We start from the raw sequence: 23,753 nt of genomic DNA on the forward strand, positions 1-23,753 counted from the left end.
TGGTGTCTTTGTCCCTCAGGAGCTGCACAGGAGATACGAAGCAGCTCCAGAATCAACAAAGACCAAGGCTCTGCAGACGGTCATTGAAATGAAGGTAAAAATGTTGTTGATTATTTCATGTCAATGTGTGTCTTAATTTAATATCTGTGTATTCATTTGTCTTTGAAAAACAGAAACTAAAATCAAACTGTTATTTGCACTTTATTGTGTTGGAGAAATAAACTGTGTTAACAACAAATGATGCAGATAAATTCACGTTTGAATGTCGGCTTGCAAAAATTATAAACTGGCTTTAGAAATTTTGTGAAACGTATTGCCTTCATTCAAAGTTTGTTTGAGAGTGCTCATAAGTTCCTTCACGTTAAAGTTTACCAATTAATAGCAATCAATCACACTTTTAAAAAAGTTTTCCTTCCTGGTTATCAGATGGTTGTTTCTTTGGGGTGTACCTTTCATGCTGGCCAGCCCAAAAAAAATCGAGTCAAGTTTCTCTAATGCACTTGATATTGAACACACAAAGGGGTGAATGATAGCAAGTCTCCTTGTTGCACTATTAGCTGTTCTTCTACTCTGCCTGTGTGCTTATTTTTAAAATCATAAAGCCTTTTTTCTTTCCCAAAATCTTTCCTACCCTCACTTTACCTTACCTAGACTTAGACAACTTTATTACCCAGAGGGACCTGCATGAATGCATTCATAGGATGCTGCATTGCATATTTAGTTGCATTTATGGGCTGTTTGTGTCGATGATTAATCTCTGCACTGCTCTCAAGCTTCAAACTAAAGTCTGTCCACAAACAAACATTACAATGCCTGCCACTTAAGAAGAATATAAGAGTTGTAAAAAATTTCACAAATAATAATCAAAGCTCACAAAATAACTCAAATTGCACCCTCTGGTGGAGGTACTTTGTCTTAATGTAAAAACAATAAGAGTTCAAGCTGGATCGATCTGACAAATTTCAAACTATACCTTAAATCTTGAATAATGAATAATGTAGACATATGTCTTTCAGTACAGTTACTGTGGTCAAATACTTTATGTTGTGTTCCCAACATGTAATTGTTCTTATAAATCTAATACTGAAGGTCAAAACTGTAGATTCTTGGCTGCCTTGAACATCATGTATTTCATATTCGTCTGTCTAGCTTAACTTCTCTGTCAGAAATGCAGAGAGAATACTTTGTTTTTGTATACATATTTGTAGCCATGGCACAGTACATCACACCTGGTCTTTTTATCTTAACCCGGCCATGTTGATGTTCTGCCAGGACGCGAAGATCAGCTCGATGGAGCGCGGCCTGAGAGAGCTGGAGGATGAGGTGAACATGCTCAAGTCCAACGGAGCTCTGAGCAGCGAGGAGAGGGAGGAGGAGATCAAACAGATGGAGGTGTACAGATCCCACTCCAAGTTCATGAAGAACAAGGTGACACATTCATACAGTCACACTTCTTCCCTGTTTTTTTAGACATTTCAGGTTCTTTACATGCTGGAAAATATTTCCTACCTCTTGACAGATACAGCTTTAATGACAGAAACAAAGATGGTTACCAATGGAGTCCTGTTTTTTTTAGAACAAAGCAGCATTTCAGGACAGTTTGGAAATTGAATTTGTTTTACTGCCTTAGCTTCTGTTGCTTGTATGAACTGAATGTGTTTGTTTTTGTGCCACTTTTCTCACATGTTGCAGGAAGTCATTTACACCTTTTCTGAAAGTACATTAACTTAGATTAAATTATTATTATTAGCATGAATGAATTTCTCGATGTGTATAGTAATACCCACCTTTTTTTATTAGCAGACGTAATCATAGTGTTTGCAGCCTCATAATGTATTTAAGGCCAGGGTTAGCTAGTTAGGTGCAACAAGTGAGTACAGAAGCCATAGAAAAAACAGAGAGGAGCTACGTCTAACCAAAACTACTGAATCAATATCCTGAAATTTAAGTTAGAAGAACATTTTGTTTGAATCTTAATTTTATTTTGTAGAACATTGACAGTAAACAAAAGAGCATGTACCTGGTAAGCCAAAATGAATAAGTACCGTTACAATACAATTAAATCAAATCTTGATAGAAAATGTAAATACATAACCAGGGGGAAATATGCCAACATCCACACCAAAGATGAGAAACTGTCAGAGGTGTTTTTGCTTCAATCAAAATAGCAGCTTTCTCAAGTTACTTACCAGGTAATAATACTTACAATGTGGCAGGGCCATTCTCTGCAGTTATTAAGGTTTCTGTAAGAACTTAGTCTGTATTCGAGTAGAGATTTGATCCCAATGAATTAGGACCTAAAATCAATGTCAATAAAGCTAATTAAGTTTTAATTATGAGAAAATCATTCTGTCAAAGAAAAAAAATGCTCACTGAAATTTCTTGTGTTTGTCTCAATGACCCTTAGGCTCTACAAATCTACACACTGCCACACAATCATATCATGATGGTAGTATAGAGGGAGGTTAGGATGTACAGCGGGTGTTTTTTTTATGCATTGTTTCTGCATGTTAGATCTTAGTTGTCAGAGTGGTCAGTGACTGTGACGGCTGGTTTGTTGTGGTCATGGTTACGCCCTCCTCTCCTGCCAGGTTGAGCAGCTGAAGGAAGAGCTAACTCAAAGCCAATCAGAGAAGGAGGAGCAAAGGCAGCGAGCCAATGAGCTTCAGCAGGAGGTGTCTGCAGTAAGGGACACACCTCTGTGTCTGTTTGGGCTTTCTTTCTGTCTTCTTTCTTGACCTCACACTCTTTGTGTCTTACAGGTCGGCTAAAGGCTGCTGCATGAATAGAAACCAAGTAGAGTCTTTGTAGTTTTATAGTGTCGTAGTATTTTTCCTTCAAACAGCAGAAAACAACTTGAACTCTCAATAGCCAATATTATATACTACTATAATATTTCAAGGAGTAGGAGAGAAAATGTGAAATCTATCCTCAAGTCATAATTTGTTAATTCTCCCTGTCTTTAAGTTATTTTCATCTCATGGTTGGTGTATCATATTATCAGTCAAATATGGCTAATTATCCCACATTCATCAACCCAATAACATGAATTACTCAAAAAAGACTACGAAAAAAATTGTGTCTTAAGTCACAAGAGTAAATTGGACCTAAGCAGAACTGAGGGACTTTGAATGCGATTTCTCAGTTTAATATAAATACTCTTTTTTTTCTACAGTACCACTGTGTGAAGTCTCCTTCTGTCCATGGCCAATGGCTGTTGAAAGCTTTAGTTGTTCCAAGCAGTCTGAACCAGCATACAGATTTCCAGCTGAGGATCCAGCTGTGCTGTGCTTCTGTATACATATATCTAACCTCCTTCTCTTTCTATTTGCATGAAGTTTTTCTTCAAGTAGTGGCTTGGATAAGTTTTCTCTGGGTTTTTAAACGACTCTTTTTCTTGTGTGGTTTGTTTGCAATAACTTTGATGAGTGTCTAACCATTATTTGTTTTCCAGGTAAGAAATTAGAGACAGAGCTATCTTTTTCTTAGATCCTGACACATATCCCACTAGAAGGCCACATTGTGTATTCTAGCGTTACTCCTAAATAACTAACACCTAGTACAAGTGCTCACTTTGAAGCTTGTTGTAGTTTTTCAATCATTTTAATAAAATTAAGAGTGTAATTCTCTTTAGTACGCGGTCTTAAATGGATCTCCCACCTCTATGTTGCGTGTGTGTGTGTGTGTTTCTCAGATGGACCAGGCAAAGCAGGATCTGAGCCGTAAGGACAGCGAGCTGCTTGCTTTCAGGACCAAACTGGACACTCTGAACAATCAGTTCTCTGACAGTAAACAACATGTGGACGTTCTCAAAGAGTCGCTCACTGCAAAGGAACAGAGAGCTGCCATCCTCCAGACTGAGGTAGTACAGCTACTGGTACTTGTTTCTTTATGTCAGGGTACTATTACCTATCAGAGAAAAATGTTTTCATTTTCCATTTTTGAATGTGTTTCGCACAGGTGGATGCGCTGCGTCTGCGCTTAGAGGAAAAAGAATCTCTCCTCTCTAAAAAGACAACACAGATATCAGAGCTGACAGAGGAGAAAAGCACTCAGCAGGGAGAGATCACAGACCTCAAAGACATGCTGGACGTCAAGGAGCGCAAAGTTAACGTGCTGCAGAAGAAGGTACGGAAACACCATGTACTTATTTTGGTACCTAATCAGGCTGAATGTCAACACACAAAGAGAAAATATACTGAATTATAGTACACAATTTGTTCCTAAGTAGTTGTTGTTGCCCTAATGTGTGATGTCATCTAAGGAGGATTTCCTAATACTGCATGTATCATGGCTGTCATCTGTTGTCATCTGTTTAGCATTGATGCTATCTTTGCTCATGCCTCCTATAAGTTCTTCATGTTTTGATTTAATTAAAATTCTATTCTATTTCTATTCCATGGCCATATTTCTCCTTTGATATTTGAGATTCTGAGCACAGCAATATAGTGAAAATTGAAATCAGGACGTTATAAAAAATAAAACGTTGTCATGTAGTGCAGTAACCACTAGATGGAGATGTAGGGCTGTGGGTAGTTTAGTTGCTGATGAACAGACAATTATGCAGAGAGAAGCAAACACAGACAAGAAGACAGTCAGCGAGTTACAGGTTAAGTTATTTTAATGTGTTTTTGTGTCTCCTCGGCAATGTTTTGAGTTAGAACCATGAGCAGCAATGATCCTGTGTCTTTGCTGTGTAGCACACACAACTTTTTGGAAGGAAGGATTTAGTCAATCTTTGAAACGGCTACCTCTTAAAAAAAATGAAGGGTTAAAAAAATATCCATTAAATAGTTGATTTCCTCAGCTAAGCGTGTTTTGCATCTCTTGCCATTAAAATGTGACCTCCTTCCTCCTTCCTCCTCGTCCCTTCTGTTGTCACTTGCATAAAAAAAATGGAGAGTGCGAGCCGATAATTGATAGAGACAATCAAGCAGACAGACATAAAGCAGGACAGGGAGGGGGAGGAGAGAGACAGAGTGTGTTTGAAATCAGATGCATACTAATGAGTTCCTCCTGTTCAATAAATGATGACCTCTGCCGCCTTCAAATAGAATACAGTCCGGCGTCTGAGAGGGAGACGCTGCTGACTCTTCGTTTATCTCATCTGCACTTTTGATTTCCTCTCAAGAAAAAAAAAATCCTTCTTTGTGTTTTCTTCATCTTCTTCTTTCTCTTCTTCTTCTACTTCATGTTTTTAACCTGTCATCATATGTAAGCCATGAAGAAAATTGCCACGAGTGCGCAGAATTAATCGTGTAGCTATTCGTCTGATCTCCCATCATCCTCAGCTCTTTGTTCTTTAACGTACTTTTCTGTATTATGTGCCGAAGATGACAATGAGAATGAAGAGACGCACCAGCTGGTTATTGTTTTGTTAACATATTCAAGCTCATTATCACATGACGTGCGATTTCTGGGTCTAAAATAGGACAAGACAAGCTGCGAGTGTGTTGCGAGGGTTTAGTAAATAATACTGTGTGTGTGTGTGTGTGTGTGTGTGTGTGTGTGTGTGTGTGTGTGTGTGTGTGTGTGTGTGTGTGTGTGTGTGTGTGTGTGTGTGTGTGTGTGTGTGTGTGTGTGTGTGTGTGTGTGTGTGTGTGTGTGTGTGTGTGTGTGTGTGTGTGTGTGTGTGTGCGCCAGTTGTCAGTTTCAGGAAGTGCAGACGGGATCAAAGAGCCTCACTGCCTCTCAATGTCAAGTGTGTGTGTCTGTGTGTGTGTTTGTGTGCGTTCCGAGGAGATGTCAGTCAAGCTGTCAGGTGAACACTTGATTAATGAGGCGATGGGAATGCTTTACTGTATGCACACACTCACACACACACACACACACACACACACACATACTCACATTCTTTGCAGTACTGTAAAATGTGTGTGTCTCACCTGCTGGGGAGTCAGAGGTTACATACCAATCTTTTTTTTTTTTTTAATTTGTGAGAGGCTGTCCAATGCTTGATTTCCTTTCTTTCTGACAAAGAGAATTAGGAAAAATGGAGGCTAAAAAATGTGTGATTGTTACCATCCAAATTCCCTCTTACCACCACGTTGCATAAGCTCTCCATCTCCGGACGTTTTTTAATCCTCAATTTGTTATTTCTGTGCCATTCAACCTTTTGTTCCGTACATCTTTTAATGAATATTGCAAAGTTGACATAGCTCCTTATCTGTGTCTGTGATCTCTTCAAGCACACGCACACACACACACACACACACACACAGTACATTCTACACACTCAGATACGCACGATGATACACATCATGGGTTCAGGGAAAGAGTGAGTCGTTGAGTTATTTCTGCTGATTTTTTTGTTTTAACAGAAAATTAATCTGCTCCCAAATCACAGTGAGAGGAAAAATAAGGAGGCAGGGCGAGGGGAAGAAAGAGAGGGAGGTGAAGACAGTGTGTGTGTTTGGAGTAAGGGTTAAAGGTTGCAAAGCTTTGGGAGAGAGTGTGTGTTTGACTGCACCGTGCCCCTCAGCCTTTTCATTTTGTTCAAAATCTCAGGATAAAATCAGATCATTGTGTGAAAAATGTGGGCAGAGACGTCCATGTCAGGACTCTTTAAATGCTCGTCTAGCTGTGTGTTTGCTGTTTGACTTGCACCTAAGGGTTTTACATTTTGCCCCTCAGTTGCGGGGAAGCCGACATATGCTGCTACAACCAAAAGAGAGAGAGAGTGTCTAATGTCATAGTGAAGAGAGGACAAGCATCGCTGATGAAAACAAAGAGTAGAAACAGAGATTGAAGACGTTTTTTCGGACTGTTTTTACAGTAGTTAGATTTTAAGGACTCGTATTCAAACCCACATTATAAAATAATTTGAAATCAGTCTTTATGCGATCTTTGAGGGGAAAATCTGTCTTCTTACGGTATTTGTTGCTGATAGATTTTATTTAATGAGTTGGTATGTTTTTCTGTACCAGCACTGTGTTCAGGTTGGTTGTTTAAAACAAGAAATTTGGAGACACCGGTAGCATAGTGGTTAGTGTGATACCTCCAAGTGGACGGCTTGGGTTCGAATCCGACCTGGGACATTTTTCCCCCAAGCCATTCACTGAAATAAAAATCATCCTTGGTGCCCTAGGGTGTTATTTTGTTTGTGTGTAATTGGAACAGGTGTCAACATGGTATTTTATCAAATTTAAAATGTATTCAAAATTCTGGTTTTGTGATAAAACTAATTCACTTATTCTTGTTATCAGAACTAATTAGATTTTCATCTGATTATTTGTTGAAGAATTCCTGTTATATTTGCTATCCGTCTGCAGACATTCTCGGCTATTCACTAGCTGCTGTCCAAGTGCTTTATTTGTCAAGTTTGACAGCCGAAAATGCATAATTAATACTTAGTGATTAAGGAATAATACTGCATCAAAAACAACACTGTTTATGCGTTTTCTTTCCTTTTTGTCTGCAGATAGAGAACCTTCAGGATCAGCTGAGGGACAAAGAGAAGCAGCTGGGCGGCCTGAAAGACAGAGTGAAGTCTTTACAGACGGACACCTCCAACACAGACACGGCACTGGGAACACTGGAGGAGGCCCTGGCTGAGAAGGTACACACACACTCAGATGGTCAACCACAGGTCAGCTTCAGAGCCGGGTTACATTAATAAAATATGCTATGAATAAAACCTCCGACCACCCACACCATGACCAAATGAGTCTGGATTGATGGAAATGAACCAATAATCACATCGGCTGTTTCATTAAATCACAGTCTGTGTTCATAGTTTAGGAACCATCCAGTGTAGTCACATGACTCAGACTAATGGGACTAGAACCAAAAACCACACTGTCAGAGTCTGGCTTTAAACATTCAGGTATCATTGACATAAAACAGTCCTGTGCCACTTGATCTTTGGAGTGGAACATCAACCGGCTGTCCTATGATCTGTTGAGGACTTGATCCCGACTCCTGGAAACACACCAATGACACCTACGCTAGCCGACCGGCTCCAAAGTGTTTGATGAGAATATTTTTATACCATTAAGTGCGATTGTGTTACCCACTCAATCTCCTTAGCACACACACAGGAAACAGCTATTAATTGTCCAATGACTAATATTCAGGGTGTCAGACGGATGTGTTAGAGTTGGCAGGTGAAGGTGGCTGACGACTCGATCTTCAGTCAGACGACTTTGGCTTTTTTTTTTTTTTGTTCCATTGTTTTTGTGACTTTGGATATGTTTTCTTTTTCACTTTCTTCCTTTCTATTTTTCCATCCCATACTTCATTATTTTCTGTGTTACTCCATCACAGCCACATTGTTTTATTTCAAAGAAGACACACACACACCAGTCGATATGCTCTTCCGGGCTTTTCTCTCTCTTTGTGTTTGAACTTTCATGCTCTTGCTTGAACTGGCCGCTGTGTTGTTCTATAGCTGGAGAGCATCTATAGTGTTTTAGTAGATGTGAATATTACATGTTGTGCCAGATAATATATAACATGTCTCAAATCACTGTTGGCTGTTAGATCCTGCCAAAGCTGCCATGTACATAAAATTGAATGCGGCTGTTATTAGTACAGAAACTTGATATTGAGTTACTGTGAATTACTGTTGGAACATCGACACTTTAATTCTTCTCCTTTTTTCTTTCTTTCTCCATTCTTTCTCTCTTTTATTCTTCCTCCCTCTTCTCGATGCCCAGGAGCGAATCATCGAGCGGTTGAAGGAGCAGCGGGAGAGGGAGGACAGAGAGAAGGGGGAGGAGGTGGAGATCAGCAAGAAGGAGCTGAAGGAGTTGAGGGAGAAAGTCTCGCAGCTGCAGGCTGACCTCTCTGACCGTGAGGTAGAAACACCAGACGAACACACTCATCCATATCGGAGCTATAAGTCAGAAAAACACACACACACTCTCTATCTCTCTCTCTCTCTCTCTCTCTCTCTCTCTCTCTCTCTGTTCTCTTGATTGATCTGTCACTCTACTGCAGACCTTGCTCTGAAGGACAACAGCGTTACACAGTCACATTTCCTTGACAACAAGAAGCTTCTAAACCAATGAAAACAGAGACTGAGGATTCATTTGTTATGCTTTGACATTCATAACGAACAAAACAGCAGAGGCACGGAGAATAGAGACAGGATGACGAAGCATTTTAAAGTTATCCTGAAGTGCTTTGACAGCACATCAGAAAAGTTACAATTAATGAAATCAGGAAAATAAAACATTTTAACGAAATATCCCTCAGGAGGTATACACAAAATTAAACAGTGTTTGAAAGTCTTTTTTGATAGACGTGTCCAACACATAGATGGAGTAGATGGTTCCTGCTATAGAAACCTTTTGGACGGGCAAAATGTCAACAACAATATCATGAAATGTACCAAATAACTAAATAATGTTTTGAGAGCCTGATAATAAAGCAAATTAGGCGACTCTATACATTTTGAAATGCTGAACTGCTTTACATTTCAGTGTCTATTATATGACTCTAATCTGGCTGTAGCCACAACAGCAACATTACAGATGCATTTACATCAGACATCCACTGGTAATACAGTGACACATATCAGAGCTTGAAAAGAAATATATGCTCTAGTTTTTTTAACTTTGTGTTGATCTTAACATAGTTTAGGACGTAGTGATTTGGGAAATTCTCCAACTATCTCTGTCAGTCTCAGGACCAAATCGACAAATAGACATAAGGAAACCCATTAGTGTGTTTTACAATCACACTGAAGATTACATTTTTCAAAACAAAAGCTTCTTTTAGTTCGATATTAAAGGCTAAATGTTGTCTTTTTATGGCTGCAGCGTGGGAGTAGAGCCAAATGTGTAAAGTTAATCTTGATCTTTTCAACCACATTTCATTTAACAATTTGAAAGTAACAGCTTGACATTTTGTGATATTCCTCTCAGTTAACTGCCTTGCTGATTGTTAAATGAAGGATGCTACTCCATGAAAGCTTGTCATCCAAATAAAACCACACATTGACATTTCTACTTGTCATTTCACAAACATTTCAACAAACTAGATGCATACTGACCAGTAAACTTTAGAAATGCTAATGGACTGATTTGGAATAATGCAAGGCGAGTTGTTTTCATCTGCTGTAGTCTTTTTGCTAACTTAAGCTAAGCTAACTGCCTACCAGCCAGAGCTTTATAATTAGCATTCAGGCATGAGAGCGGTGTTGATCTCCTCTTCAGAGTCTTGGCTGTGTTTCCCAGTCATTCCATTAAAAGATCAAATACACCCTAAAACAAAATGTGAATGTTGTTGTAGTAAAAAGTCCTTCATGCTCTTCTTGACATAGACTCTTCAGTTAACTTTAGCGAGTGTGGGGTCATAAAACCTGTCACAGTCCCTTTCTATAATTTGAGTAATACATGGGAACGCTCGGGGAGAAAACACGCATTCCTTTCTACACTGCTAAACACAGATGTGGGGTTTGTCTGACATCGGTAAAATATATTTATAAGTCTCTATATATAATCAGAGTAAGCAGCAAGGTTTTGTGACCAAAGCCCAGTCAAACATGAGGATCCATAGTCTGAAGTTGGTATTGTCAGTCATGGGTGAAATTACACGTCTGAGTGTCTCTCCCTCTGGTTTCACGGGCCCTACCAAACGAGGAAAAGACCAGAAAAGATGGAGAGAGAGAGAGAGAGAGACTTCACGGATGGAGGGATTGCGCTGGAAGAGTGAGAGAAGAGACAAGTCATGGGAAAAAAGTTTGGCAGAAGATGGGACAGAGTCAGCCTTAAAGGATAACTCAAGTTTTTAAACTTTGGTTTTGTTTTTCTAAGCAATCACTACAATTGGTTAAAAAAAAAATCCTGGACACAGGGACCAGATAGAGGGACATTAACATGATCACAAAAGGAGAGTGTCAAAATGAATACCCTAACTGCACTTTTAAAGCAAAGCACAAATTACACCTAGATTTCCAGATTGAACGTTTCCTGTGCATGCTCTCATTGTTTCAACTAAATTCAGTGGAATTATGTAGGAGTAACAGGTAGAAAACATCTAGTCAACATCTCTGAATTTTTGACCTGTTATAATAGTTTGGAACAAGTATTCACTACACTTTACTGTTGATGAGCAGGACATTTCTAACTACTTTCATGAAGCACTTCAGTGTCTCACACTCACAATCTCTGCTGCTGGCGTCCTTCCTTTTCACTCTTTGTCTTTTTAATCTTTGTTTTTTTCCTTTCAGACTACAGTGTTGGATCTGAAGGAGAAGGCGTCCTCTCTGGCGTCCTCCACCCTGAAGAAGGACAACAGGCTGAAGAGTCTGGAGATCGGCCTGGAGCAGAAGAGAGAGGAGTGCATCAAACTGGAGAACCAACTCAAGAAGGTCAGATTCAAGATTCAAAGTCTTTATTGTCATTGAGTAAAAACAACAAAAACCGCTCCCTGAGCTTTGAGTACAAATAGATGTAAAACCTATTACAGGGAAAATGAGACAAATGTAAAATTTGCTCTAAAATAGAGTGAACACAAAAAAATCAATACATCATTAAACGCCGAGCTGGCTAGTTTGCGTGCCTCATTTAAAGAGACTCTTGTCCTCGAAGTGGGCGGCCCGGGTTCGAATCCAACTTTCCCCCTTCCCTGATTTCCAACTCTACTCTACACACTGTTCTGTCTCTGCAAAAAAGGCACAAAAGCCTTCTTAAATGATCACATTTGGACATAGTATCAATGACAGTGTTAGTAATATATCTTTATCTTAATGAGCAGTGGCAAAGATCTAAAGCTGATCTTGCTTCTTGTCCTTTAAGAAAAGGCATATTCAATTCATTAGAAGATCACAAGGAAAACTTTTGTTTGAAACGGTCTTCTAGGGTTTATTTTGTTTGGCGCTATTGACATCGTGAAAATTAAAGGGTGCTGTGGGAATAAACTGTTAACAATTTGACCCCAAAGGTTTTTTAGAAAGATTTCGTACAAACAAAGAGATACAGTCACAACTAACCATCGCTTAAACTAACTAAGCAACACCAATGCAGGATTTACACTAAAGATTTTAACATCTGTCTCTTCTTCTCTGTGTTCCCTTAACTGTTTTTCAAGACAGATTACTGTGTGTGTGTTTATGCGTCCGTGTGTGTGTGTGTGTGTGTGTGTGTGTGTGAAAGTGTTTGAGTTTGGGTATCACATATTCTCTCCCACACAGCAGCCCATAAAACGGTGCGTGTGTGACGGCCTGCTGACAGCCTTACAGTCATTTTCACAGAGTGGAAAAGACAGGAGCACCACCGCCACTCCCTGAACGTGTGTGTGTGTGTGTGTGTGTGTGACAGTGTGACAGTGTGAATGTGAATGTGAATGTGTATGAAGGTGTCAGTGGATCTCTGGTGTTTCTCTCATCAGAGTTTATTTCTGAGTCTCTTTATGTTACCATGGATGTAAAAAAAAAGACTTGACAGTGTGTCTCTGTGTGTGTGAGAGAATGATTTGACATTGTGCATGTGACTTTGGTGTGATGTTTTTTCTGTCCTTTATTTGTCTTTCTCTCTCTCTCTCTCTCTCTCTCGCTCTGTCTTTCTTTCCTCCGCCCGGATCTTCTTATAATATTGTGAGACACCCAAACATTTCCTCTCCACATAAAGACCTGTAAAAACTCTTGTGCGCTTCCAAAACTAATAGGGTTATATGTTGTGTGACCAACAAGGCGTGCACACACACACATACACACAAAGTCAATCCATCCCAAGAGCAACATTTACTTCTGGGAAACACACACAGCTGTTCTAACCTCTAAGATCATTATGACTTTTTTTTTATTTTTAACTTAATCCGTCTTTCTTGTTTTTGGTGTTTATTTGATGTAGCTTTGCAGAGCAGCAGAAAGACTTACTGCTACTTAATTTAATTTATTTTTTATTCATTTCCTTATGCCGGTGCTAATCTTCAAATAAATCATCATTATGTGCATTTGCCAAGACTTTTTAAAAACATGCCTTTATTACAGCAGCATTTATAAGTTAGCATGGGTTGCTACTACCCCTAAAATTAATGCAATTCTAATATTGCTAAATGCACATGTTTTGCATGTTTACACACTAATCTATATTTGTCAACTTACAGTAAAGCGATATGGAGACAACAGAAGTGGAGAAGGGACAAACAGCACAGGGAAACGTACAGCCGTTACAGTTCTGACAATAGCATTTAGCTCAAAGCATGGCTGTGCTGGAGAACAGGCTGAAATGCTTTGCTGTCATTTCTTCAACCAAAGAACAATTCTCCCTTCCACCTATCCGTGTTGTTATTGGCACATACTTATTTTGAGCATCATATGCTGGTCACCTTTTTCTGAAAGCGAAACCCTCTGTTTATTTATTATAATTAATTTTCTGCTCCAGGCTCAGAATGCAGCGACTGATTCCCAGGCCACCACTGAACTCTCTGAACAGATCTCCAGTCTGGAGCAGGAAGTCACCCGGCACAAAGAGGATGCTGGGAAGGCTCAGTCCGAGGTGGAGCGACTCCTGGATATCCTGAGGGAGATGGAGAACGAAAAGAACGACAAGGAGAAAAAGATCCATGAGTTAGAGAGGTGAGGGCGCAAAATGAACAGATTCATGAAACAGAGGGTTGATGGGTTCAATTATTTCAAAAAATTATTTCTCCAACATATATATATATACATGTCCTATTTCATTTTCTTACCTAAATCAGTAGAAAGTAAATAAGACTGTCTGAATTGAGGTTTACATTTTGATTATTCACCACTTTGTAGCTCATTTTCCTTTCATTTTCTACCTACAAACTGTTGGAGTCTATGCTTATCTTCCCTCCAGAACTAATCCTTTAGTCCCCTTTTCTCATCCCTTTCTCCCCTTTCTTTCTCCCCCTTTTCTCCTCCCATTTCGACCTTATTTCCTCTGTTACGCTCATCTTTCCTTTCCCCTTTGTACCTCGTTTACATGTGTGTATGCAATCATGTGATTCTACATTCGCGTGAGCGCTTCTTTGGCTGTTTGCGTGTGCGTGCGCCCATCACACCCCAGAAGCCCCTCTGCTTCCCATCTGTGGCGTTCTCAGCAGTCGCGAAAACAAGCCCCTCCCGCTGCTGCCTCTCAGCAGCCAATGGGGGGGCTGGTGTGGGACTACCTGGGCACGTGAGTGGCTGGTGGCCCTGTCGGTCAGATGCACGACAAAAACTCACTCTGCTTGTTCCGAGGACGGGATATTAGAGCACTTTGAAAGCAAGCAGTCCCATGTGGGAAAGTAATGTGGAAACAAATGCTTCAGAATGAATTTGACGGACCATTTTACCCAAAGTGGATCAGTTTTTGTCATTCGGAAATGAACTTCAACCAACCGCAGAGCCACAAGTTGAGTCAGAGGTTCTTCCATTGAGACTAAAATGTTGTCTGAGAGCACACACAAGATGTAAGCCTGAACAAATATCTCAGCATGTCTGAGCAACATCACCAAAAGTTTACTGCTTCTGACCTCTTTGATTGGAGATTTAATTGCCTTTTGTTGTATCTAAAATTAAATGGACAATCTTTGAATCCAAAGTAAACAAAGAATTTGAATACCTCACTTTGGATTCTTGGAAATGTTCTGTCTTTTGACATTTTCAAGAAAACACAAACATTCCCCCCGCTGCAGTGTATCACATTTAAAAAAAGAAACAATACGTGGTGTTTCAAGAGATTTCTTATTTTCACAAGCCTTTTCCACATGGAACCAAGCTGAGTATGTTCACTAATAATCACAATCAAAGAGTTGCACCATAAGTTACATGATGAGCCTGTCTCTTACAGCTTTTGGAGAACTTTTCAAAATAAAAAAAGACATTTTTCTCCCCTCTCTTTCACCACAGTGTGAACAGCCTTACGCCTGATTTATACTTCTGCGTCATAGGTGCATGTAGCCCTGTACTTACAGAGAAGCCTGTTTACGAGTCTAAAAATGGCGATATAACGAGCACAGAAATTGGACTGCTAGCTAGCGTTTGTAGGCAGAGTATTGCAGAGTTACCCAGACACACCAATGCACAAGTTTGGAGTGATCACAATGATGTAGTCCACTGTGGTGTAGATTCGACACAGAGGTTTAAACCAGGCTTTACTTCTCCCTAAAAAGAGGGCACAGTATGGCACCGCTGTGCAAGACTTTGACTCTCCGCTCCTGTCAATGATGCAACTCTTTCATTTGGTGGCTCTGTTTTCACGCTTCACTTTTGTTTTACTTTCAGCCGAGGATGCCTGACTAGCAGACTTTAACACTTTTTTTTTTATTAGGAATCTGGACAGTTCACTTCTTTTTTTTTTTTTACACTAATAGGGATGATTTGTGTGTTCCTAACTACTTTTCTACCCTCTAACCTCTCTCTTAAGTACTCCATATCTTCCTCAATAATAATGTCTTAATCTTAATCTTTTGTCTATATCTGGATATCTGTCTGTTTGCCTGCCTGCATGCTGCCTGCCTCTCTGTTTTACCTGTCTACCTGTTTGCTCTACCTGTTTGTTGTTGATGAGTATTTCTGAAGCTTCAGGAGGTTTCAGTAAGTCAAGCAGGGTCAGACATCTTGACATGAAATAAACAAACAAGGTTTAAGAGTAGAGCATTTGAAGTAAAAAGAGTATGTGTGTTATGTTAGAGTTGTAAGAGTTAAAGTTCTTCTTAGACAGATCAGAGCTGACTATGCTCGTAAAAACGGGTTCCCTTGTTTCTCTTAATGTTTCTTTTTGAACCATCTTCTGCTTACTGTTTACATCTTCTCTCTTTCTGTCTCTTTAATCTTTTCCTCCATTTACTGCTTTGGACACAATCTCTACCCACTCCCAATCAAAACTACCCCCCCCCCCCCCCCCCCTCTCTCTCTTCATGTCTGTGTTCTTGCTTGTTTGACTCTAAGACTAATGGGTGTTAATGATTTTAGTGAGAATCCCTGTTTCCACACTGTGTCTCTGTCTGGCCAGTAGAAATAGATGACAATTAATAATTTAGCACCTGCTGACTGGTGGGCTTAAACTGTGACTTTACAGCGGAGCTGCTTTGTCGATACATTATAATGCCACTAAAGAACCATTTGAAATGTCAGATAAGTTCTTCTGTCTCACATATTTGGTTGATATTTCCTTTTCCTTGAAGATTATAATAATACAGTAAAGCAAGTTATGTTTATCTAAACTTTGCTGGCCAATCTTAGGAAACTGGAAAGCTAATAAACCTCGACTTACTACTGTTTGTGCGACCACAGTATCCTGTAACAGCAAAATTAAGATGAAGCAGATTTTTATGGTGAAATGTAACTTTTCCCCACAATCATTACTGTGAAGAGAGTGGTTGGTGAAGGTTACATAAGAGGGTGCTCTGATGTATGATACTTTTGATCATTTCATATTTCGTGGTTCTATTTAGCTGATAGATTTATAATGAAAGGGATATCATGCTTACTTCAAGTTGTGGTTAAACGTCGACATAATGAAAACACGTTGACACTAGAAACAGGCATTAAGAAAATGAGCCCCCCCTCCCCGTTATTAACCATTGATGGCTTTAAGGCCGTTCATTCTATCAGTGATAATAACAATGGAAAATGTTTTTTTAATAATAGACTTCTCATTTGAACATGTTAACTACAAGTTTTACAGGATTAAATGACAACAGTTGCTGACAGATGTTTTTAAGATTGACAGCTAATAAAATCTTAGCTCCATGAACTCCTTGTTAAACTTTGTAGGGTTGGTGTTATAATATTTCCAATAATTCAAAAGTAGAGTCTTAGGCATCAACTGCAAGGATGAAAATTTGCCTGATTAGACTACCTATTAAAAACATTACTTTACTTCTCATCATGTACTGTGGACAGCAAGCTCTTGAGTCGGACATGTTAACTGTTGTAGCTCATGTTGGAATAATACAAATACTCTGATTAAGGCCTTTAATGCACGTTGGGTCTTAGTTTTGGGAAAACTAACAAATCACCTCCCAAGCCAAGCCAAGTAACATTCAACATGTTGATGGAGCTAAAATCAGACACTCCTGATGTTGCAAGTAACGTTTGCTAAGGTATGATCGGATGAATTGCTGGGAAAGTGTTAGGTGAACAGTGAAGTCAGGATTTGAAACAGTAAGATATTATAAATGTTGGTTGGGAATGTTGTACTCACAGGCCCTGTGTCAGGTTAATATAATATAACCAGCAACAATGAGCTGCAGGCATTGACCCTGTAACATAAAGTGTACTAATACTGACTTCATCCCAGAGCTACCTCAACCTGCTGAGAATTACAACACTTAGCCTCGAGCTAACAGGTGTATTAGAGGAGGGTTAATTAGCCTGAAGCCATCGCTTCGCTTGGCAACGAGGCTAACCCTGGGCTACAAGTTAGCAAGGGGAACATTCCGGATAAAAAAAGATCATGTGTAGGTTACACAAGGTTAAAAATCAACCCTCGCTTCCCCCTCTGGTTTAAATGGAGCTTTAATGTTAGTAGGTTATTTATTTCTGTAACTAGGATTGTAATTGGAGCAGACTTGGTGACTTCACACTGAGGGGAAATGGAGCTGAAAATCTACCATGATGGCCAAAATAAAGGATTTGGACAGAAGAGTGGAAAACAGAGGGAGAGAGAGAGAGAGAGAGGAAAAGGGAAAGGAAGGTGGTGGTGGAAGGATGAAAAACAAAAAGACAGAAACTAAACATCTGATGGAGACAGAGAGAGAGAGGAAAGAAGAAAAGACAACACAGTGGGGAGAGGGAAACTGAAAATTTAAAACTGCCAGAAAAATAATGTAAAGGGAAGAAAAAGAGGGAGAGAAATGAAGGCAGCTCAGAGAGATGAAGAGTATAAACCTGAGTAATGGGAAATTAGAGAAGTTTATTGCGTGTTATATTGTTCTGTAATGGACAATTTGTCTCTGGCAAGGCGTCATTAGCGTGCGTTCCCAGGCATAAGCTTACTCTGGAGTTCGGGGGCTCTGCCAATTCAACCAAACATACGAGGAATGATTGTGTGGAAAACTTTTGAGGTCAACCAATATAGGAAGCAAAGTGTTCTTCAAATATCATATCTTAATGATAACATGCTGTAGGCCTTTCTGGTTGAGACTTCTCCACATATCCAACGAGACGCGTGCTTCTCAAGTGTCCCCCAGCGGGAAGGCGAAGGAAGTCGTCTGCTGTATCAAAAACCATTGAAGAAGAAATAATTCATCATGAGCGCGCTCGCAGCTCATGCTTTGATTGGCTGAACACTCGTTTTCTATGGTTCGTGTGTGCCGTTTTCTTGGTGTATGTTTCCCAGAGAGGTCATATGAGGTGAGCAGGCCTCTCATAACCCTAATGCTGTACTATAAAGCTTGCATAAATCCTGTCTATGTGCCTGTGTGTTTGCCAGCATTGCCTGTCTCCCTGCTTGTTCCTCTGTGGTTAATCGTGTCACACTATCTCTCCTTCTTTCTGTCAGTTCTGTCTCTCATCTCTTCCTTCTTTGAATCGTGATCAAGCTTGCTAACCTAGCGCTCAACTCTCTCACCTTCTCTGTCTCCCCTTCCCTTCCTTTTATCTTTACAATGCACCACTGTCTCCTGCTCTACCCAGTCTTGCCTCAAGGTTAGTACCGCATGCCTATTTTTCTTCTTCTTCTTCTTCCTCCCTCTCATCACGCTCTCCTTCATTGTCACACTTCTCGTCCTTGCATCGAGGCGCTCTCTTATCTCCTCCGCTCTGTCATAAACTCTGTTTTTAATCATTCCTGTCGTGTCTGTCCATCTGTCTATGAAGGAGACACCTTGACTTTCACTCTGCTCTCCTTCTGTGACACATTGCTGCGTCTTTGAAGAGGAAGCATCACTGTTTCTTTCTTGCAGCCACCTCGCTGGTCTCGTCATGAAATTGGCGCTCAGTTAATATTTCAGGCTAAGTCATGCAGCGATCAAGAACAATATTTTAGTAATTTTTTTTGACTCTATGAACTTGGACAGCTGGGTACTTAAATTAAAAGTCGTCCCATCTCCTATTGTTGTTTTTTTTAGGCTTTGTGAAATCACTCCACATTTTGTTTCTGGTACTACTTTTGTTGAGCCGTTGAGATACTTGGACTTTTAGAAATGTTACAGTTGGACTGTTAGGCTGTTCAATGGGTTTAAAGTTGCAGTTAAACCTTTTGGAAAACGACAGATTTTCTTCTTAGAGCGTTAAAAAGGATCATGTAACGCTGGATTTTGAGGACAGTTAGCTTAGCCTAGCTTAAACGCTTTAAGCAATGTAAACAGGGGGGGACAGCTAGCCGGATTCAGTCCAGGTCAGCTACAGTAACAAGCACCTCGACTGCCTACTTACTTATATGTTATGTCCCGTTGTCATCACCGTGAGGTTTCCAGGCAATTTGTGGAGACTCCAGCAAGTCGCTGCTCTTAGCCAAGAAATAGTGCTGCTAATAACCATCCATAAAAGTGCACTTGTGGTAATAATACTTCACTTTTGGATGGATTAAGAAAAAGCGATGTCAGTCAGTTTGCTCTACAGGTGTTGGGAAGGTTGACTTTTAACCCTTGGACAGAACCATGCTAGCTGGTTCCATCTGTTTCCACTATTTATGCTAAGCTAAGCGGCTGAGCTAACTACCTCATGGGCTTAGTAAAGGGAATATTACTTTTTCAATTCTGGCATAACAGCGCATTATACATATCCATGACTTTAAAACAACATCAGCCGTCTTCTTCGCGCGTTAAATATTCCTATCTGCACCCAGGAGGTGACTCTGTAATGAGATTTCAGCATGCAAAGTCTGTAATCGCTCTTTTATAACAGACATATCACAGTCATATTGAAATATCTCTGACCTACACATTGCAATCCACCACATAATAACCACTTAGTCCGTCTGTTTCCTGTATAAATCTGGTGGTCTGAGTGTTTTGTGCACTCTGCTCTGTTGTAAAGGTCTCCGCAGTGCCAGCTCTCTTTTTGCTCTTCAGTTCTTTTTCAACATCCAGAGCCACTGTTCTCCCTGCCGCCTCGTCAGCTTTTTCATCCCTGTTGTTCTGGTGTTTTGTGTTTCAACTCTAGAGGGGGGGAAACTAAAGGAAAAGTTAGCATTGCAATGGCGTCTGGTGTTCTACAGAAGACTCCTTTTTCTTTTTCTGTCCCTTTTCTTTTTTTTTTTTTGCGATTCCTTTTTTTTTTTTTCTGGTTGTTTTGATCTTGCGCTAAGGAACTCCTCACCCACTGCCAAATGTCTGACATCAAGGTTTCTCTAGCTTTAAAGGGACTTGCATTGTTTCTTACTGTGTGTGTGTGTTTCTTTGTGTGTGTGTGTGTGTGTGTGTGTGTGTGTGTGTGTGTGTGTGTGTGTGTGTGTGTGTGTGGTATCCCTTTGAGGTCCCGTATGACTCTGAGCTTTGAGGTGGTGCAGGGATTTGTCAGCTAATGGGTGACAACAAGCAGACACACACATACACACTTTAACAGACCCATGCACATTATTTTCTGTTTTTTTAAACACAAGAAGGAACTGATTCTGAGGTCATGATTATAGAAATGCTTCAGTATTTAGCCTTATTACTGTATTTAGTGTTCTCTATAAAAGTACTCTTTGTCTGTTGTTGACTCAGCTCAAATGTAATCTAGAGTTCAGATCAAAAGATGAATATGAGGTGAAAGAACAGAGTGTCAGTGTTTCATTGTGAGACTCTGTTGTTCTCCATGTTAAACAAAGACAGAGCCAAGATCAGCTCCAGCTCTCAGTCACACACTTACACTCTCACTGTAATGTAAACACTTTCTTTCTATCTGAATGGCTAGTTTTCACGTATACATACATGCTGTAAAAGTGATTCATTTTCATAGTGTCCTATGCTATTAATACAAAGACATTTCACTCAGTCTGTTGTAGTATTTTAGTAGTTTTACGACTAGTTTACGCACTCCAGGCTGTCTTGTCTCCTTTGTTACCTCACAAATTTGCTTTAATTCCTGTGAGATTCTCCACAATTGGTATTTCCTTTTTTTTTTATTTCTCCCAAACGTCCTCCTTCAACCGAACGCTTTTCAGAGCCAACAGAGGGTAAGACCAAAGTAATAAGTTCTTGATGTTTTTTTTTCATGTTTTATAGCTTTTATGGGCTTAATAAACCAAACCAACACTTCCTGTATTTTCAAAGGAAATACTGAATTCCAAATGTTTCAAAGGAAATCCTTGATGTTAATGTTGGGTGAACTATGTGCAGTAAACATACATGAGGCCCCGGAGCATTTCTGATCAAATATTTATACAGGGCTCCAAATGTAATATTAATATTACCTTAATGTGGCTCCCTGAATATCATCACATCTGCATGCTAATGAGAGAACATTTTATTTTGGAGACTTTGGACTTTACAAGATTGTGTGTTTATGTATGTGTGTTTTCATCTCAAATGCAAGTTGCAGTATGGACTATTTTTTTTACAGCTTTAAGTTTTAATGAAGGCTTCTCTCTGTGTTTTGCGTATGTTACATATAAATATAACTTATATGAGTGTGTTTGAGGTCAGTACATGAGGCTATTTTAGAAGTTTAGAGAAGTTTAATAAGTTCAAAGTGCTGTCAAAGTGTATGTTAGTGTGTGTGTTTACGTTAGTGTATGTTATGATACGTGCTGATGCATTTAAAACTGTGTGTGTGTGTGTGCAGCACATATGTTTGTGTGTGGTCCGACTTAGAGGCTCAGAAAGAAAGCAGGTTGTGTTCGAAACAGTTGACAGCACAAACTGTATGTTTGTGTTTCCACTTTCATCACAGTTTGGGCTAATTCTTGCTTTGAGTTGAACTCATCCCAAAGTGTCAATGAGTGTGTAGTTTTGTGTGTGGATGTGGTTTCACTGCACTCTTATATGTGGTGTTTACAGCACTGTGGGTAAAGTGAACTCTCCGGTGATTCTGCTTCCTCCGGTTGGTTGTGCAGCAGTTGTAGAAAGTGATTTCAGAGGCAGAGTGAAGGAAGTATTTTACATATTAAAACAGCTTCAAATGGCACTCTGCCTGCACTGGGCCAAGCCATCGAGTTCAACAAGTAACCAGTGCTCCCTTAAGCACAGAGTGTATGAAAGTGTTTAATTAAACATGTGTAGATGCACAACATGAACTTTTAAGAAACTCTATGCGTGTCACAATTGCAATTAATTCAGTCTGATTTGCAAAAAAAAGTTCCATGTAGCTTTGGTTAGGATTTCAGACAAGCACACAGAGGAAAGTTGTGAGAAACCTGTTGATATCTTAAAAAAACATATACATTTTGGGGATGATTGAAAGTCAGTGTGTATAATGAGAATGTTTTAAACCAACAATAACTTCAGATGTGAGCTTGTCTTTGATGCTCACTATGTAATCTGACAACATTTTCCTTGTTGTCAGAGTGACATAAGGAGTCTCTTTAAAGCACATATATGTATATCTTTGATTTCCTGATGCATGTACATTGTTATGTCAGCCAGTTATTTACTCAAGGAGCTGATTTAATACTCTTCAGTATCACAGATGGGTACAATCATGGTAAAATACATTCATATGCAGATGACAGACGGTTACTGAGGCGATGGAAAACACCTTAAAGCGTTTGCTATTGTTAGGGGGAGTCTGGGGGAAAGTTAAGCAGAGGAGACGAAAGTGACAAAAGAGGGAGTGGAAGGAATCAGGGAGAGGAAACGAGAGAAGAAGTGGTCTACGGTCTGATGAGAATATTTCATCCAAAGGAAAGAGTAATGCTGCATTTGCAGAGTGAGTGAGTGCGGAGAAAGGAGCGATGAGGCAAAGTTCATTTGTTCTTCTGAGTTGGTCCGATGCAAATAAATGATTATAAAGCAACATGCAAAGAAAGGTTTGAGTTGAATGAATATCAGGAGTAGCAAAAGAAGGAGGAAAAGGGAGTGTAAGTGTTGAGGTCAAGGGAAATATTGCAATCTCAAAGTCTATTCTTAATGCACATACACTCACATACATTACATTCAGTATGCATGAAGGAGGGAAACCTCAGAGAGCTAACCAGATGGTTTTAGCTTCCTGGAAATCATCCAATAGGAACATTCCTGCATGTTTATGACCTGTTACACACTCACACAGGGTGTAGAGCGCAAAATGAATCCCAAATATTCAAAAAAACGATCAGGAAGCAAACAAAGAAAACTCAAAAATGATCCATCTAACTCAACGCTTACTTCATGTTCTTTCCTGTTTCGCATTTAAACCTAATTTAGATGTGATAATGATGCAATATGTAGTCCTTTATTTCACCCAAATACAATACAGCTCAAAACCACACATGTGAGCATGCAGCTCAATCTGCTGATTATTATTCTGTGAGCTTTGAGCAGCCAGGTGCTGCAGAGCGGTTTTGGCTCCGTCTACGCATTTCAAGTTTTCTTCCAGCTTCCCAAATTTCTCTGGACGCTTTTGAATTGGGCCCCCTGGACCTTTCAGCAAACACGTTTAGGATTTTATTTAACCATTCTCTGCCAACATCATTTCTCAATTTTCTGGAGGTGATACGAATGTAGAAAACATTTTTTAAGGCCGTAGCTGAAAGTGAGTCTGGCAGCAAGTTTATGGCTTTGATAGTTCGAGAGGAGTACTAGTACGAGTCAATGTAAACAAATAAACCGTAATACTTGTGTGAATTCAGACAGACGATATCACTCAAAGGAGTAAAGCAGTGGAAATAAAATAAGTGAAACAGCATGAGGTGAGATTATGGGAATTCAAATAAAGGCTGTACCCGACCCAGAAATGTGTAAGTTAGCTCAGAAACTCTGCCTCCATCCTGAGTCTCATGGTTTGTCTG

General features: G+C 39.7%; 1 protein-coding gene across 12 annotated transcripts in view; it reads left to right on the forward strand.

The window, feature by feature from the left end:
- The window catches only part of LOC132956260 (ELKS/Rab6-interacting/CAST family member 1-like), a 103,612-nt gene that overhangs the window by 26,689 nt on the left and 53,170 nt on the right, over positions 1 to 23,753 (forward strand). For 4 of the 12 annotated variants that reach the window (XR_009665990.1, XR_009665991.1, XM_061029598.1 and 1 more), the window contains exons 7-16: positions 20 to 94; positions 1,273 to 1,428; positions 2,592 to 2,684; positions 3,695 to 3,862; positions 3,961 to 4,128; positions 7,421 to 7,558; positions 8,658 to 8,798; positions 11,177 to 11,317; positions 13,332 to 13,525; positions 18,536 to 18,547. Coding sequence is in view for 8 of the 12 variants with exons in the window: in XM_061029598.1 (XP_060885581.1) it covers positions 20 to 94; positions 1,273 to 1,428; positions 2,592 to 2,684; positions 3,695 to 3,862; positions 3,961 to 4,128; positions 7,421 to 7,558; positions 8,658 to 8,798; positions 11,177 to 11,317; positions 13,332 to 13,525; positions 18,536 to 18,547 (1,286 nt within the window). In the remaining 4 variants the exon portion in view is untranslated. The remainder of the gene's footprint in view (positions 1 to 19; positions 95 to 1,272; positions 1,429 to 2,591; positions 2,685 to 3,694; positions 3,863 to 3,960; positions 4,129 to 7,420; positions 7,559 to 8,657; positions 8,799 to 11,176; positions 11,318 to 13,331; positions 13,526 to 18,535; positions 18,548 to 23,753) is intronic. The other 8 variants (XR_009665992.1, XM_061029602.1, XM_061029604.1 and 5 more) reach the window with 3 other exon arrangements.

Source organism: Labrus mixtus, chromosome 22 (assembly GCF_963584025.1).
Source record: "Labrus mixtus chromosome 22, fLabMix1.1, whole genome shotgun sequence".
NCBI classification, from domain to species: Eukaryota; Metazoa; Chordata; class Actinopteri; order Labriformes; family Labridae; genus Labrus; species Labrus mixtus.